The sequence below is a fragment of the Ovis aries genome, chromosome 24 (genome assembly GCF_016772045.2).
Source record: "Ovis aries strain OAR_USU_Benz2616 breed Rambouillet chromosome 24, ARS-UI_Ramb_v3.0, whole genome shotgun sequence".
Classification (NCBI taxonomy): domain Eukaryota; kingdom Metazoa; phylum Chordata; class Mammalia; order Artiodactyla; family Bovidae; genus Ovis; species Ovis aries.
The window spans coordinates 10,910,945-10,929,745 of record NC_056077.1 but is presented as its reverse complement, the minus strand read 5'-3'; the positions used below and the strand labels follow the sequence as shown (position 1 = coordinate 10,929,745).

Genomic DNA, 18,801 nt, shown 5'->3' with positions numbered 1-18,801 from the left:
ACATAGTTGAATCATATCTTATTTGAAGCCCTGCTTTGTAAGTCAAACATTGTATCCTGCCTGTTTTTTCATGTTGCTCCATTTTCTTTCTCTGTATCAGCTGTGACCTGAAATCAGCTCTCTGTTAGATACTTTCATCTGCTGTTCATCTCCTCCTGGTCCAAGCCTCTTCCCATCCCACTGACGAGACCAGTGGGCACTTACCTGGTACCCAGTCTCCACCCTCCTTCCTCACACGGGGGCCGCTGTGCCAGCCCTTCAGCCTGAAATGTGTCCTCTCATCCCCAGTGCCCAGGGCCCAGCTCTCCATCTTTTAAACCCCTGTTTATCCTCCAGATTCCCCTCAAATAGCACCTCCTCAGTCTACCACGTTGGGGAGAGATTTGTTGTTTTTTTTCATAGCACTCAGCCTAGTTTATATTGATGTGTCTACTTGTGAGATGATTTGTTTACTGTCTGTCGTTTTCCTGGGACTGGGAGGTTTCTGAGGGTGGGGACCGTGTGTCTTCAGTTTAGTGTTCTTTCTCCAGCATCTGGCACATAGCAGGGGATCAGTCACTATTTGCCAGATGAGTGATCGCACTGATCTTTCAGTAGGCCAGCCAAAATATGTAGCCATCCTCCTGCTACTGGATATTACATTGCTTCAGTATTTGGGGGAGGTATTATGATCGTACAACATCAAGCAGTTGTATTATTGGCCGTTTTAGTGTGTACATTGTCTTACAGTTTTATGCATAGAGAATCTGCTGTGTGCATGCTTTTCACACAGGGGACATCGGGCGAGGAACTCAACCTGTCACATTAGGTGTCTCTTCTGTCCCCTTTAAGACTGGGCTGCACAGCTTCAGGTGACTAAAGAGGCTCAGTGAGTCAGAGTTTGAATTTTGAAGACAAAATACTGCCAACTTAAATAAGCTTAAGCAGATAGATGTTCAAAAATCCTCTTAGAAAACTAAATAAAGTCCTTTGAAGATGATGTATAAAAGGGTAGCCTAGAGTTAGTCTCTAGAATAATGGCAGCATTCAAGTTCTTGAGAAGCTGTTTCAAGATTTGAAACAGGGTGTGTTGTTATCCAGCTAACTTATAATGCGTGTTAATGTTTCATCTTAAATTACCTTTTCATTCAGAAGTTTCCAAAACATTGCTTCTTTTGGAAAAAATCTTTCCAAATATAAGGTAGTAGTCTTTATTCCCATTTTTTTTCTAATATAGTTGACTTATTAATAGCTTTTTTAATAAGTTTTTTGTTGTTGTTGTTCCTTTTTTAAGCAAGAAGGGTGACAAATGGGTTAAGACTACCTAAAGGTACAAAACAAATCTTATGGTCAGATCACTAATTTTGACATTATTATATTAGATTTCTTCTCGGAATAAATCTAGCTCAGTAAATTTACTATATTTCTTCCCTCTCTAGTTGGGTCTTGTAAAATCCTGTTGCCTATGGACTTTGCAAGAACTGAGTTCATCATATTTAATAATTTTTCACTCCATTTTTGTGGCTAAGCTCCCACTTAAGCTTTAATGAACCATTTTTAGAAGAAAAACACAAATTTGGAAGGATGAATTTCTATGAAATATGTACTGTGAAGGATTACCTAAAGTAAATCTTCCTTGGGCATCTGGGTGTTTTTCACCTTTGCTTTCTCCTACGCTGAAGTCAAATGGTATTTTACTTACTATTAATAGCCGATGCTCAGTAAGAGAAAACCATGCTGGCTTTTTTTTTTTTATTTAACGGGACAGTTTGAAATGTAAATTCTAGGTCATTGTTGCGTTTCTGTCGTGTACACAAATTGAGGCCTGAGGAACATTTGACCCATTTAACATTTGGTTATAGAGAGCTTAACTGATGAAGTGTTTAGACTGTTGTGGTAGAAAGCAGATGTCCTGGTTCACCAGGCCACGAGCGTATATAAAATGCACATGTCTTTCCATTGCCTTATGGTTTTTTTTTTTTTAATTGCCTTAGAAATAGCCAGGACACTCTCTAACGTTTGTTTAGCTTGCCATTGGTCTACAAATATTTTGAGAATGTCCCATATATGAAGCACTCTGCCTGGGTGTTGGGGGTAGGGTGCTGAGAGGGGCCATCTCAGTCCCTTGTGTCTTCTGCCTGTTGGTGTCCATCCAGGTGCCGGTTCGTCAGTTTATGTTGGCCCTGCTGTTAGATGGTTGTGGGCAGCAGCCCTTTGTTATATTTCTGTCCATTATTCTCTAGTCATTTTACTTTTATCTCTTTTTTTTTTTACATAGCAGTTCTGTATTTTCATGTAGTTAAATCTGTGGTTCATTTTCTTGATCTATTTTTTAAAAAAACTGATCACTAGTGTACTTTCTTCTCTTTGGATTTTAAAATTATTTAGCTCTTTATGCTGCCTGGGTTTACCTTGGCTTAAAATACAGAGCACAGTTTATTTTCCTCACTTCTTACTGACTAATCAGCACTATTTATGGAGTAACTCTTCCTTTATCCTTCATCTTGATGATGCCTGCTTAACCAAAAAATATTTTCTTATGTGTAATTGGGTCTATTTTCTGTGTTTTCTCTTGGTCTAGCAACCTTTTTGTATGACTAAATATAATTTCGTTTCTTGCTCTGTAAGTGAGTACCTGATGAAGTCTGGACTCTGCTTCTTTTAGTTCTTATGTTTTATGAAATATTCTTTTATATCCATCTATACATTGGGCTGGTAGTTTTATTAAATGTTTATATTGACTTAGAGGTAATTGACATTTTCATAAAATTTAGCTTCCCTTTCTAGGCTCACAGCATAATTATTCATTTATTCAAACCTCCCTTTCAGTTTTTTGTAAATGGTCTTGGCATGCGTGCATACTCAGTCATGTCTGACCAGGCTCCTATGTCTATGGGATTTTCCATGCAAGAATATTGGAGTGGGTTGCCATTCCCTCCTTCAGGGGATTTTCCCGATCCAGGAGCTGAACCCATATCTCTTGTGTCTCCTGCATCGGCAGGCGGGTTCTTTACCACTGCACCACCTATGAAGCCCCAAAGGTCTTACACACCCTCATTACTGATTAATCCTTGCAAAGTGCTGAATGATTAACTGTGGCTGGCATTCTGGGTGTGTTTCAAGATCCTTGGGACGCTAGTCCCTTGTACTTTTCCTCTCTTCCTAGACTGCCAAGCCTTTCCTCTTTAAGCCTTTTCACCTTGATCTTGGCAGACAGACTTTCTTCTTTTGCCTAAAGAAAACTTGATAGAGGGGTTGATATTTTTAGGGTGCCTACTTGATTTTTTCCTGTCTTACGCTTATTTATTTACTGTAAAGATGCGTTCTGGTAAAATGTTGTTATATTCTGCTGTGATTCAGTGCCCTTTTTAAAAGAGAAAATTTGCAAGAAATTTCGTCCATTTGACCTTCAGAAGGGATGCAGTGCTTCCTGAGGGGAAGGCAGGGGCCTAGGAGCTGGTATCTGGTCCTTACCCTTTGTCTGCCCGGCAGGGTCTATACACTTGAGCAAAACATGCACCTTTTCTGTGTTTGAGTTTCTCTGCCATAAAATGGGAGAGAGTGGAGGCGAGAGGGTAAGTGCTTGTTTTACAAGGCGGCATCATGTGTGAATTATGTTGTGTGTGAATAAAGTGATAGTCTGAAAGTCTGTAGTAGTTTAATGGGAAAGCCACCGACTGAAAGCGCCTGAAGCGATTTCTGGGTCTGGTTTCTTAAACGCGACTACACCAGGTGTTCTGCACCTAGACCAGCCAGCAGGTCTTCCTCTTCCCTTTTCCTGGAGCTCTCCATCCTTGCTGCTTTTTGTGTAGTGAGCCCTCTGTGTCCACCTGTGGATTCAGCCAACCCTGGGTTGAAAATATTAGGAAAATTCTAGGAAGTTCCCCAAAGCAAAAATTGAACTTGTCACACATCTGCCAACTAACTGACATAGCATTACGTTGTATCTACAACTATTTATTGAGCATTTACACTGTATTAGGTGTTATAAGTTCTGGAGAAGGAAATGGCAATCATAGAGGTGATCTAAAGCATACCAGAAGATGTGTGTAGGTTACATGCAAATGCTGTGCCATTTTACACAGGGGACTTGAGCATCCCTGGATTTTGGTATTCAAGAGGAGTTGGGGCCGGGGCTGGAACCAGTTCCCTGTGGACACCAAGGGATGACAGTGAGGCATGGTATTCTCCCCATGGAACTGACTGTGTCTCTGTCCCACCGGAACGTGAGCTAGTTTGTTCAGACAGTATTTACTGAGTGCCTTGAGGCCAAGATTTCGTCATTGGGCTCTTACAGTTCTTACAGTTTAGCTAAAAGTTTTAATGAATAAGTTGTAAAGAACACTATACCTTGAGATTGCCGAGGGAGTGATTTTCTCAGTGGGATGTTGTCACTTTGGATCTCCTGCCCACCTCCTCCATGTGCCCTCATATCTGTCCTTTCAGGTTCCCTAGACCAGAGTTGCAGGAGTCACTCACCCTGGGCCGGACGGAGGCCCAGCCTGGCTCATTCTTGGCTTCTCACTGTCTCCTAACACTAGAATCCTAATGGATTGAATTGAAAAACACACAATATTTTGGAGAAGTAAATGGCAGCCCACTCCAGTATGCTTGCCTGGAGAATCCCATGGACAGAGGAGCCTGGCGGGCTACAGTCCATGGGGTCATAAAGAGCTGGACACGACTGAGTCACACACACACACACACACACACACACACACACACACGCGACACTTAAATGTCATCCTCAAAATACACTGAACTGTTAACTAAAGACCCACTCTCTTCTTTCACCTTTAGGAATTCCTGAGTGTAGTGGACAGCAAACTTTGTGACATTAGTCTTCTAAGGAACACTTTCGGAAAATAACCCTTTTAAAAATAGAAATTGATTAGAGGAAATAATTCCAGTGTAGCGTCCCTCTCCTCCACCAGATGGCGTTTTGTGGTGCTGCTATTTGCTGGGACAATCCCGTCAGGACACAGAAAGGTCCCTTTATGAATAAAGCTTTTTTGGAGCACTTTTCTGTTAAATTATGAAACTTTATACAACGTCAAGAGATCTGAAAGGTAAGATTTTCTTATCCTGTAAGTGACATTCTTAAAGTCATTGAAAAAACAGGTAGCTGGGACTTCCCTGGCAGTCCAGTGGCTAAGACTGCACTTCTAACACAGGGGGCCCAGGTTTGATCCATGGTTAGAGAACTAGGTCCCACGTGGCTGCAACTAAGAGTTCGAATGCCGTAACTAAGAAACACATAAATAAGTAAATAAATATTTTAGCAAGGATATGATCATATTTCATAGGAAATACTTTTATTCCCATTATGACATCTCCTCAGCCTTGTAAGTGCTGCTCAGTTCAGTCGCTCAGTCATGTCCGACTCTTCGTGACCCCATGGACTGCAGCACGCCAGGCCTCCCTGTCCATCGTCAACTCCCTGCTAGATAAGCACTAAGCTGGAAACCAGACATTCCTGTTCTTGAATTAGATTGAGAAGCATGACTTATTAATTCAGCGAACTTTGGAGGGTCCACTTTGTACTCCAGCTGTGAAAAAGAGTAGCACTTCCCACCATCCATAGTGCCCCCATAGGGTGGCCCTCAGGTGGGCTTGTCCACAGAGCGAGTGCAGTAACACATCTGTGACAGGCTTTGTCGGAGCACAGAGGTGTGGGGTGTGCGGGTCAGGTCAGGGAAGACTGGAGGAGAGCGGGTTTCCCAGGAGGATGAGGAGTCAGGAACGAGAGTGAGGATGAGGAACAAGAGGGCGGAAGACAGGTGGCGCTGAGAGAAGCAAAAAGTTTGCGGAGAGCTCAGAACCAAGCTTAGTGGTCACCTGTAGATACTCTGATTCCTTGGACCCATGTGTTTGAAAATTTTCACTCTTTACTTTCTGATTGTTTTGTGGTATTTTCTACCTTTTTGAAGTTTGCCTTTTTTATGAGTGTGTATGTATATGTGTTTTTGTTGTTGTGTTTTGGGGATTTTCTCTGGCCACCCTGTGCAGTATGTGGAATCCCAGTTCCCAGACCAGAGATGGAACCTGTGCCCCCTGCAGTGAAAGCATGGATTCTTAACCTCTGGACCGTCAGGGAAGTCCTTGTCTGTGTGTGATTTGATTTTTGATCCTATTTTTTCAGGGTTGTTGGGGGTTTTTTGGTGGGGTTTTTTGTTTTTGTTTTAAGCTGAAATAAGACTCCTAGGCAAACAGCCCAAAACATTAAAATCTTGAAAACCTCTCAGGGATCCTCTTCTATAATAAAGTCACACACTTATAGTGAAGCCATTCAGTTCAGACAAACCCAGCTCTGGCCTCCACTTTACTGCTTGTTATATAACATTGAGCATGATAAGTTGATGCTGAACAGAGCACTTTACCCGGAAGATCCAATCTTCACTGCCACTCTTTGAAGTAGAATGTTACCTTCTCAGTGTTACTATCTCAGCTGAGGAGACTGAGGCTTGGGGAAAGGTTGTTAACAGACCCGAGGTCACTGTGAGGCAGAACAGTGGCTCCTCAGAGATGTCCATATTGTAACCCCAGGACCTGTGAATATATTACATTGCATGACAAGAGAAAAGGGGGGTTGCATGTGGACTTAAGTTGCTAATCAGCTGACGTTGAGAAAGGGAGGTTATCTTGGAGTATCTGAATGGGCCCAAGATAATCAGAACAGTTCTTAAAAGTGGAATTGAGAGGCAAAGAACAGTGTCAGAGTGATGCAGTGAGAGAAGGACTTGTCTGGCCATTGCTGGTTTTGACGATGGAAGGGGCCACAAACCAAGGAATGCAAGTAGCCTCTGAAAGGTAGGAAAGGCAATGAGATGGATTCTCCCCTGCAACCTCTGGAAGGAACACTCCCTGCTGACACCTTGATTTTAGCCCAATGAGGCCCGTTTTAGACTTCAGCCTCCAAACTGTAAGATATTTTTTAAAGCTACTAAATTAGTGGGTAATTTGTTACAGCAGTAACAGCGACTTAATATAGTAATGTCCAGTAAGTAAGGAGTGCGATAGGAACCGCAACCACATCGCTCCATCTGCCTCTGCTCTCCTGGGATGAGGAGGTGGTGATTCTCACCTCCAAGGCTTTGCTCATGATCCTACTTAAAATGCAGTGCCTCCCCCTAGTTAGTATCTGCCTTCCTAATTTTTCGGGGCCTAGCCGAAGTCCTGTGAGAGTTGTAGATATTGCCCAGTCAGCGTGACATCTGGTGCTCTGCAGACATAGAGTGGAGATTCCCATCCACCGGCTCCTTTCTTGGAACTCCTGTTGCACTGCTTGGCTGTGTCTCCCACTTAGCAACCAATGTTGTTTCCTGACTTTCTCCTAGACGTTAGTGGCGTCTTCTTAACTTGTGGTCGGAGACTGACTCTCCTCACTAGTGGTGTTAGTGGCAGGTGTCCCGTGTGACCACGGCTTACTCTTTAGGTTCCCTATCTGCAGTGTAAGGGAGCTTTGCCCTAGTTGCCTCTAAAGGAGACTTCAGCTTGAAAATGCTCTGGCCCGTGGCCTGGTTTTTTTTTAGACCTGGTGGCTAAGAATTGTTTTTATTTTTGTAAAGCATGGTTAAAAAAAAAAAAAAAAATATATATATATATATGAATGACACCAATGCTAGACCCTAAGTGCAGCATAAGAGGAGATGGAGGAGGAATTTCTAAGGAGATAATGTTTCTTTAGTGAAGTCTTTCCCTCCCTGAGGCTTTTTTTAAAGAGAAACTTGATTGAAATACATACAAGAGATGTATTCAAATTGATCATTTTAACATTGTGCTCTGACTAAATGAGAACAATGGTGTGAGGGTGTTTACGGTCGTGTTAGTATATAGGACAGTGCCTGTTTAGCTCTATAGTTTATGTTCCCCTCAAATGATGAATTTGGAATGATGTGTTTCTTTCCCTCCTTCCTAACTCACAAGTAAAAGGAAAATCCCTGCTAAGAAGCTATATGTTTACTTGGAGTTTAGCAGTACTTTGGCAAGCACCAGCACATGCATAGTGTGTCTATGGTGCCCAAATGCCAGACTTTTTTCTACATAATTGCTTTGTGCTTAGGATTTTGAGGGAGTTGCCTGGTGGTCAGGATTCTGTGCTTTCGTTGCCATGGGCTGGGTTCAGTCCCTGGTTGGGGAACTGAGATCCAGTAAGCCATGCAGCACAGCCATTGAAAAAAAAAAGAAATTGACAATGTAACAAATCTCTGAGTCACATTTCTGGGGAAAAATGCCAGCCATAGCTATAGTTCATGCGCTGAAGACAAACATTTCTATACAGTTGCACCTCTTTGCAGATTTTTTTATTTTGATGAATGCATGTAGCATTGGAAGTGCGTGAAGTCATCATCCGGTGGCTGATGCCGAGTCACTACAGTGGAAACCCTAAGTAACCTTGGAGGGGCTGTTGTTATCCCTGTTAATACAATCCTGTCGTCTTCCTTTTTCTTCCTTGTCCAGACCTTGGAAAGAAGAGTGGGAAAGCAGAAATTAATAAAAATGTCAGAGTATAGAGTAAAGTGAGAATTGTTGGCGGCATGGAAGGGACCACAATACAGGTTTTGCCTTTGGGAATGTAAAGAATTGAGAGAAATTTTCCCAGGGAGTAAATAACTTCTTAGCCATGTAGGTTAAAATCTACGGTACTCAGTCTGTTTTGAAGAATATCATGGTTTATTTGTTAGCAGTATTCTGTATCAGTATTTTTCCCAACCTGGTGTTCCATTTTGCCCTGAGATCCCTGAGAGATTAGCTCACGCAGAAGCCTCCTGGAGAGCAGATGGCTGGTCCCGAGGTGAAAATTTCCATTCAGTTCCAGCCTGTCTGCTCATTCTTTCAGTGTATCCTTGGGTACCTTACTTTGTAGGACACCAAATGCTGTTTAATGTAGACCTCTCAGAGAATTTCAGAAGCTCAGCCGTTTATACCCGGAGTCACAAGGTCGAGAGCCCCACCTTTTCCTTTCTGCAGGAGAGAGTGGGACACATTCTTAAAAATAACCATTCCCTGCTATTTAGAGAGGTTTTCATGAAAAAACATCTTTGTCTTATGTGTCCTTCCCAGATAACTGTCCATTATTAAGGCTTACTGGCTGCTGGACTTACCTGAGGCTAACCTTCTTCCTGAGTTACATGAATCTTGCTTTTTCGTCGTGGTCACCTTAGCATGGTTCAGTAGAACTTTAACATGAACCACAGAGATATTTTAAAATTTTCTAGTGGCTGCCTTAAAATTGAAGAAGAAATAGGTGAAATAAATTGAATAATTTATATTTTATTTAACCCAATGTACCCCAATTATTAGCATTTTCAACATGTAATCAACTTAAAAACTGTTGAGATATTTTACATTTTTTTAACCATGTCTTTTATATGTAACAGCACACTTCAATTCAGATGCTAAGTGTTCATTAGATATACTTGATCTGTGTTTAGATTTCATACAATTTACAGCTGAAAAAGTGTTTTACATACCAAATAGTTTTATATTTCATTTTGTGTATTTATTTTTATTGAAATATAGTTTATTTATAATATGATATTAGTTTAAGGTTACAAACTCATCTTTTGAATGTTTGCTTATAACTGAGTTGAGTATCACTTTCAAATTAGATTAAATAAAGTCAAATAAAGCAAAAAGTTTAGTCCCTCAGTTGCTCATATTTCAAGTGCTCGCTAGCCGCTCGTGGTTAGTGGCTACCACCTAGGACCATGCACTTAGGACCTAGGGCTCATTATCCCGATGTCCTGGGATAAAGCAGTTATATCCTAAAATATTGAGTCTCCTGTAGGCACCTCCTTGAGCTAATGCTTCCTGGTAGTCTGTTAGTTGGTGAGTGTGAATTGTGTAGCTTTGCTTCTGGTAAGATTTTTATTACTAATTTGAAAGCAGTTAAACATCTATTAATGGAAAATCTGAAAAAAAAAAAAAATTGAATCATTTTGCTGTACACCTGAAACTCATACTGGATTATAAATCAACCATACTTCAATAAAAAGGGAAACAAAAAACCTTTTGCTAACAAAAGGAACTAATTTTTGTTCTTTTCTGGAATGTTTGAGAATTTTAATATTTTGCCTCACTGAGGTCTTGCCTCAGAATGTATGCAGTTTACCTTAATAGGGAGCTGAAGTTTTAATGTTAAAAATTGAATTTAAAGCAGTGGTTTTAAGCAATAAAAGTAGTCTGATATTAAAACATTATGCAGTGACCAAAAACAAAACCCCTGATGCACACCAGAAAGATCACAAGTGAGCCAGATGAGTCGGAGTGGAGACCAGATGGAGTTTGAGATCTTTCCATTCTCGATGTGTCCTCGGTGGTTGCCAGGAGGTAAATGGTGAAGAGGTGTGTGGAAGGTCAATGAAAGCTCCACCCAGAGGACTAAGGGAAGCAGGGGTAGAGCATTCTGTGAGTGACGGAAAAGAACCCCAAGCTCATGAAAGGTAGCAAGGGGTAAACCTGCAATAAGTGCTGAAAATAAACAAGGCTTCATGGATCAAAGCAAGGCTGTTTGTTCCTCAAAGCATGCGAACAGTGAAGCGCCATGATATATTTGTTCCACTCATCCCTAGTCTCACGGGGAGCCTAGCGGCGGCTGTGTGCCCAGTAGGTTGCCGTGTAGCTAAGGGAGACCAGACCAAGGACTCAGGCCACAGACAGGCTGTTTGTAGCGGACAGTAGATAAGCCAGTCTTCTCGCTGTGATCATCTTGATGTCTGTGTGACCGGCTACAGGAGCTGCTCAGTCACTCCTGCTTTCACCCAGGTGTTCTCTCAGGGTGTTGTTGCGTGTTGCAGTAGTCTTTCTGACACCTTTCCCTGGATGGTTAATAGACTGTAGTCGGCCGGTTACCTGGCTAACAGCATTTATTAAGACTTTATTATGATTATTATTAATTTAATAGGATCATGCCATTGTTGGACCCACTGATGGGGGAGGGAAGAGCATGGTTCTGAATTTGTTTTTTATTATTCAGTACATTCAGAATCCTCAGTTAAAATATTAAAGCTTCATTCATTTTGGGACAAAATTATTCATTTTTAATCAACAAAGACCCCTATTGTAGAAAGCCCTGGAGCCCTGCCTGACAGAATGTTCTGGATATGGAGATGAGAAGTGTTATTTTCATGTGTCGTTCTTACACTGTGAACTTCTCCTGCTAATTCAAGTGCTCCTTATACACAGGAGACTGCACAGATAAACTGCTTCTTCCAGCAAGATTTCCACTATCTGAAGGAACTTTTAAAATATGTGGTTCTTGTAAATTTCTGTGTGAAAAATAAAGTTTTGAAATTGTAATATGTTTGGGCATGTTAAAATCTGCCGCGTGCAGGTGGCTGTCCATTCTTATGAATGCAGCTAAGCTGGTTTTTGAATGGCCCCTTTCAGCTTTTGAGTTAAACTGTCACTCCTGATTCCTCTGCTCCAGTAAATCATGTTGGTGACTTTGGCGGACTCTCAAATGAGTTTCCTACTGGCTGCTTCGCCTTCACCCCTCTCTCTCTCGGTGGCGGTCTGCCAAAACGAGCCTGCTGCTGGATGGAGGGTGGTGTGTTTGCTCCTGCCAGTGCATTTCCCCTCCTGGGTCCTGCTTTTTCTCCCAGCACCTTTGGAATCTGAACTTACATGTTATACTTTTTTTTTTTTTTTTTTAATTTCAAATTTGAACCAGTTTTATAGCTGTAGAAATGTTGCACGGATGGATGGATCCGGAGTTTCCTAACGCTCTACCTTCACCTAGCTCCCCCCAGTGTTAACATGATTTAACCATTTGTGGTGGTGCTTTTGTCAAAACTAAGAAATTAACATTGGTCCAGTGTGAAGGTCTGTAAACCGCAGACCTTATTTGAGTTTTGCCGTTGTTTTCAGTAACGTCTGTTTTCTGTTCCAGGATTCAGTCTGGGATCCTGCATTGCAGCTAATTATTTTTTCTCCTTAGTCTCCTCCTATGACAGTTCCTCACTCTTTTCTTACTTTCCATGACATGGACACCTTTGAAAAATACTGATTGTTTATTTTGTTGCTCAGATTGTTCCGGCTTTGGCCATTAGCGTTTTGGGTTGGTGCCTGTGTCCCTTGAACAAAGTTTCCTCTTTTTATGAGCATGTCTTTCCTGACTCAACAAAATGTTTCAGGCTCATCTTGTACTGCCTTTGCCCCGGCGCTGGGATCAGCTTCTTTTCCAAGAAGCCCTGGATTCTTTTTATTGGAGAATGACATTTAGAAACCCAGATGTGGGGCTTCTTGATATTCAGTGTCATTACTTCTAGGCCCTTTCAGCAGGCAGAGAGCTCAGACATTTATGTGTTTATTCCTGCGCACATGCATGCCTCTGTTCTATATCTATTATCTGTGTCTTAAGTCATAAGTTTATACTAAAAGTTGTAAGTTTATTTTAATTTCCTCTGATTCCAGTCTAACACTGCAGAGTTCACTTTAACTTGCCTCTTTTCATATGTAACTTCTTTCTCTTTCCCTGAGAAGCCTGGCTTTCGCTGTCCTGACAGTATCCAGTCAAGATGCTGTTTGCAGCTCTTCTCTGGTTCAGTTCTTTGTCCTCACCCACCACCCCCCCCCTCACTGAGGTGTGCGGTATTTGCAGTGCCATCAGGCTTATCTCAGAGAAGGTGATGGCACCCCACTCCAGTCCTCTTGCCTGGAAAATCCCATGGGTGGAGGAGCCTGGTGGGCTGCAGTCCATGGGGTTGCAAAGAGCGACTTCACTTTCACTTTTCACTTTCATGCATTGGAGAAGGAAATGGCAACCCACTCCAGCGTTCTTGCCTGGAGAATCCCAGGGACGGGGGAGCCTGGTGGGCTGCCGTCTCTGGGGTCGCACAGAGTCGGACACGACTGAAGTGACTCCGCAGCAGCGGCAGCAGGTTTATCTGTTGGTGCTTGTGTCCCACATTGGATCCCCACGCAGTGCCTGGTGTAATGAGTCTAGGTTTTGATCGTGAAGGCTGTGAAACATTGCTGTAGTTCTAAGTCTGGTGCTGAGAGGAAGGTTAGGCTGCCTCACTCCCATTCTCTGGCTCCCATTGCCCACCCAGCCCCGCCCTTTGCCATCCACCCTATATATAAGCCTTTCCTGTCATTTTGGGCTTATGCTTCTCGTGTTTCTTTGGTTCTGTGCCATTTTCAGCTCATCAGGTTTGTGTTAGATTGTCCAGCCTGGTGTGAGGGACATGGTCACTCTTGCCTCATCCTCAGTAGCCACTCCTCCTCCGAGAGGAAGAGGCTGCCCCTGCTGGAAGGTGGGCTGGTGCGAGTAACCTAGAAGCTTCGTGTATTTACTTAGATATCACTTGGTAACGTTTAAAGTTGTTTTGGTTTTTTTTTTTTTTTGCTCTGTAAATAATGATGCAGTGAACATCTCTGTGCACAGGACAGTTCAAAGTGATTTTGACTAATTTTCATAAGATAGAGTCAGAGCTTCCCAGTTGGCGCAGTGGTAAAGAATCCACCTGCCAATGCAGGAGACACGAGAGACATGGAGTCAATCCCTGGGTCAGGAAGATCCCCTGGAGAAGGAAATGGCAACCCACTCCAGTATTCTTGCCTGGAAAATTCCATGGACAGAAGAGCCTGGCAGACCACGGTCCACGGGGTCACAAAGAGTCAGACATGACTGAACGACTGAGTGTAGCACACAGTGTGTAACTGATATTTTCCTTAACATCTGCTAGTAAAGCAGAAAGGGGGTAGGGAAAAACGTGCCTTTTCCTGCATCGTTTTATCCACCCTCTTTTAATACTACATATTTTAGTCAACTTTTAATCACACAAATATTACATTAAATATACTCCTTAGGGGGAAAAAGAACGCTTCACACATAAGGGTCAAGTCCCCTTTGATTTCCAAATCCCAACACAAAACAGTTTTTGTTATCCTTTCAGATTCTGTATACATTTGTAACCATATGTGCCTGTAGGAGAAGACATGCTTTATAAGTGTGAGGGATTTTTCCACATAAAAGGTACACTGTGTCTTTGCTTTTTTACTCGCATGTGTCTTAGAAAATCTATTCAGGCTGTATAGATTGCCCTGCCCCACTGTTTTCAACATCTGCAGGCAATTCCTTGGTGACTGTCCTTGGGTATAACTCTCAGGGCACATGTGTGGGCACCAAAAAGCAGATGGGGGCTGCGGGCCATGTCTGGGTTCCATCGTGGACAGCACAGCAGATTGCTCTCCCAGGTGGCTGCCAGTCTGCCTTTTCCACCAGCTTTGCAGCAGAGCACTCATTTCTTTACTGGTCATCAATATCTGGTACTCCCTATGTCTCAGATCTGGGGCATTTTGAAGGTGAAAAGTGGCAATTGTGTTTTCATTTGCTTTCCTCCAAAATAGCGAGGTTAAGTGCACAGTTAGCCTCTTACGTTTCCTTTCCTGTTGTTTGCCCATTTTTAACTGTTTTATTTTTCTTACTAATTCATATGAGTTCCTTGTATATACTAGATTGATTCATGTAACCAACATTTATTGCTCCAGAGATCAATACACATGTGCCCAGATGCTGCTGTAGATGCTGGGATAAACAGCAATAAACAAGGTTTTAAGAGGAAGTTGGACCAAAGAAGATCTAAATAAATCAGTAGGATTATGTAAATGTTAGTTAGTGCTGTTAAAAGCTTAGAGTAATGGTAAGGAGAAGGCTTGAGTCAGGAGGGAGCCTTGGTGTCCCCTTACAGACCATCCTTTCAAGTGTTTTTGCCTGGAAACAGGTGGTCAAGGAAGCCTTCTCAGAGAAGGTGGGGTGGGAGCCGAGATCTGAATGACGAGAAGGAACTGGCATGGAAATGTCCAGACAGAGAGAGTAGCATGTGCCTAGGCTCTCAGGTGAGGCTTGTGAGTAGGGGAACAGGGACTGAAACAGCGCAGGTCCTAGTCAGAGGCAGGTACTTGGGAGGAGACGTACGATCTGTTTTAGGAGGTGGTTTCTTCGGCTCCTCCTTTGCGGTCTAGGCTAGGTGGCCGAAAAGAGCTTTGCTCCGGGGAAATTTGTGTGTCAAGATTTGATCGTTGGGTTTTGTGGTTGTTTTAAGGCATAGGCTTTTTCTTTTTAATAAAGGAAAATTTTCTGTTTCAGATTACCTAGGAACAGTACGATTTGGGGTTATCACAAATAAGCATCTTGCGAAACTGGTATCCTTAGTACACTCTGGAAGTGTGTATTTACATAGACATTTCAACACATCACTTGTAAGTATTTTAAAATCACGTTTCTATTAGCGCAGTGGTTCTTAACCTTGTTTAGATCACAGACTTCTTTGAGAACTGGGTGAAATCTGTAGACGCTGTCTGTAGGAGAGTGCACATGGTTTTATATGCAGACTGAGTCCCCTCAGCCCCTTCTAGAACCCGTGCCCTAGAGCTCTCGGATTTAACAGCTAGAAATTCTGTTTATATTCTTAGATTTTGATGCAGCCTTGTTAGCTTTCCTTCTTGGATGAAATTGCTGTATTGGAGAAGTGTTCCTCTGGGACCATGTTCTCAAAGGTTAAGGTTCCATTGGGCGATATCCTTTGTTCATTTGTTCCATTTATCAAGAGGAACAACATGACACGCTTTTCTCCTTTAGCTGATGAGATGGATTTGGGAGTTCTTGTCAAGTCACAGTGAGAGGCTGGTGGCTTCCCGCCCCAGCGCGCCTCGGTTTCCCAGCGTTGTCTTTGTTCCCTGATTTTGTTTGCTTGTTGGTGGACTGGCCCCAGCTTAGCTGTTTCTGAGCTTCTGGCCTGTGTTGTGCTTAGTCCTGTGCTTCTGCTCTGTTTATTGGCTCCTTCCTCAGTCCCGGCACTGAGCTTATTTTCTCCAGTGTTTTCTCTCTCCGACTTCATTGACAGCGTCAGTGACTTACAGGTCGAGTGAAAACCCGAACCCCCGTACCCAGTGTGCCCAGCCTTTAAACCCACGCTCCCCTCAGCTCAGCGTACAAGGCTCTTGCCTGTGGAGGGACTGCTGAGGGGTGCCCCCTGTGGCCAGTCTCCCTGGCTTCTGCCTTTCTCTAGTAACCCAGATGGCTCTACTCCTTGCAGTTTATATTCCCAAAGTCAAATATATTCCATGTTTTCCAGATAGAAATGTTCATGAAGACAATTAACATTTTTTTCCACCTCCCACCATCCCGCTCTGGGAATCAAAATCTGATGGTTTCTCCTGCCACCCACCCATTCTCCTTGTGCCTCTGTCTTAAGTTTCTTTGGATTTCATCTGCGTCTGCTGTCTATCATTTTCCTTCATCCTTCTTTTGCAACATGCTTTACAAGCAGCATATATCATGTTCATGTATAGTAACAGGTACTGAGAAAGAAATTTAAAATAGATGGCGAAAAAAAGATAGGACTGTGAGAAAGTTACTGAAAAAGATACTGAATTCATGGTGTCAATTCCATAGTTTTTAAGAGTGGCTCATTGACAGAGCAGCAGAATTCCTTTCAGCAAATGAAATATTAATGGAATACCAGTATTTTTTATTTTTAACTAAAAGCAGTGGACATCTTGTTATAAGTCATTTTAAACCTCTATTTGGGGAGGTATAAAATATCTTATTTTGTGGAACTCTCCAAGCATTTTGGGGGGAGTTTTGTTTGAAACTCTGTAATTTATATCATTGGAATTTCAAAAATAATTTTACGTTGACATACTTTGTTAGAGAAAAACAAAGCAAAAAAAATCTGGGCATATCTCTCCTTAATTCTGTATACATAAAGTATGGTCTGTGGCCTTGTATAGAAGTTCTAGGTCACTCAGGGTTTCATGCAAATATTTGTTGAGTTCCTGCTCTGTGCCAGGTGTTCTAGTCCCTGTGGCGGGGGACGGGGGTGGGGGAGACAGGTGAGCAAGGCAGATACAAACTTCTGTCTTAACAGAGAGTCCCCAGGGACAAGGGAAACATGATTTTCCCAAGGGTAAAATGACCCCCGACTCCATCATTTCTGTTTCCTTAGCAATCGCTTTACGCAGGAAGGTAGAGGTCACAGTTGCCAGCAGCAGGCAGGGAAACATTTGTTGATAGATAAACAAATTCATCTTTTCTGCCTCAAGGGAAAAGGTGAATCACATGATCTGAAAGTCACCTCTCACAGCAGCTTCTGCTTTCCAAGCCACTTGCGAGGAAGTACCCTGTCTGGAGAGGCAGAGCCAGAGTGCAGCCGCCCAAGGCCACTCCGAGCCTCGTTTTCCTCGCCTGTGAAGAAAGGGCTGAGGCTGGGCAGGGGTGGTGCTGCGATCCCGCCTCGCCTCTTACGTCTGCGCGTTTGTCCTTCCCAGGTCTTTCCCAGGGAGGTCATCAACTACACCGCCGAGAACATCTATAAGTGGGCCTTAGACAACCGAGAGACGCTCATCCGATGGCTGTGGCCGCACGGCGGCAAGAGTCTTCTGCTGAACAACGAGCTGAAGAAAGGACCAGCACTTTTTGTATTCATACCTTTTAATCCCTTAGCTGAGAGTCACCCTTTGATAGATGAGGTAAGAGCCACAGTGGGAAGAGGCGTCTCAGAAGCATCAGGCGAACCTCATTGACTTAGAGGCTGCTCTCTTTCCACGATCGGAGTGGTTTCCCTTACTCGCTGAGTGGCTGCTGCGTTTCGTGTTGTCACTTCTTCCTGTAAGTGGGCAGAAGAGCCTGTGCCTTCTTGGTTGGGACCCACCATGGCCTCTCCGGCCACGTTACTGACAGTGTCTCAAGTCTGGGTGAGGCAGAGCAGACGGTGGTCAAACCAGGCCTCTTTGGAGACAGGCTAGGTTCCCTCTTCCTGCGGCGACTGATGTTCGGGAGAGGTGTGGAGGGGGTGGACAGCACAGGCGGGGTTTAGTGTGGCCTTGGGGGTGTTGTCATCACAGGCATTTGGCCAGGCTGGTCGCCCTGACCGCGCTCAGTCCAGCAGTGGTGAGGTGACCTTGGGATCCTGTGTTTTCCTAACCCTTCTGTGGCTCATAGAGTGGTTTTCGGAGCCGATTGTCATCAGAAGTCAGCCCCTCCCGCCTGCCTCTTCTGCATGCGTTGACTGTCTCTGGGTGTGAGTTTATTTTATGTATGGATTGTTTGGGGGCACTTAGAGCAGTAACAATCCGCAGAGAGCGCCTAGGATTGCTCAGTTGGGTTTACTGGGGGTTTAATTTTTTCCTTCCCTCCAGGATCCCTTAATTGGCCAAAACCAATTTCAGAGAGTCTGTGAGCCACTGGCCAGGCTCACCAGATGCTGCTTCTCCCAGGCCCTCTCAGGAGCCTTCCTGAGGGAACCGGGAGGCGGGACCCTCGCCAGGCCAGGCCCCTCCAGAGGCTCTCTGGAGCCTCTTTGTTGACATGGTTCATCCCCGTGGGGCCCCTTCTGAGTGGACGCTGCTCCCGTGGCTCAGAGGAGGAAGAGGAAGTGAAATGGCTCTGCCGATTCTCTGACTAGGGAGGACTTGAAGTAATAAGATTTCATTTCTTTGGAAAATCTTCACTACACAGTTATTTTGTGAACTAAGACACTCTTACTTTACTAAGACACTCCAGTATTAAGAGTTCTTAAAGTTGTTTCTAGTAGATGTGGGGTTTTCAACCAGCCATCCCCTGGTATCCATGGGGGTTTGGTTGCAGGACCCCCGCATATACCAAACTCTAAACATGCTCAAGTTCAGTTTTGTGAAATGGCATAGCATTTACATATAACCTATGCACGTCGCCCTGTATATTTTAAATCATCTCTAAGATTACTTATAATACCTATACCTAATACTGTATAAGTGACAGTGTTAGTTGCTCAGTCGTGTCTGACTCTCTGCAACCGCTTGAACCATAGCCTGCCAGGCTCCTCTGTCCTGGGG

General features: G+C 43.4%; 1 protein-coding gene across 3 annotated transcripts in view; it reads left to right on the top strand.

Moving 5' to 3' along the window:
* Nucleotides 1–18,801, top strand: part of TXNDC11 (thioredoxin domain containing 11) — a 58,510-nt gene that overhangs the window by 25,606 nt on the left and 14,103 nt on the right. For all 3 annotated transcript variants that reach the window (XM_042240183.1, XM_027961674.2, XM_012104119.5), the window contains 2 exons: nt 15,074–15,186; nt 17,257–17,457. In XM_042240183.1, the coding sequence (XP_042096117.1) occupies nt 15,074–15,186; nt 17,257–17,457 (314 nt within the window). The remainder of the gene's footprint in view (nt 1–15,073; nt 15,187–17,256; nt 17,458–18,801) is intronic.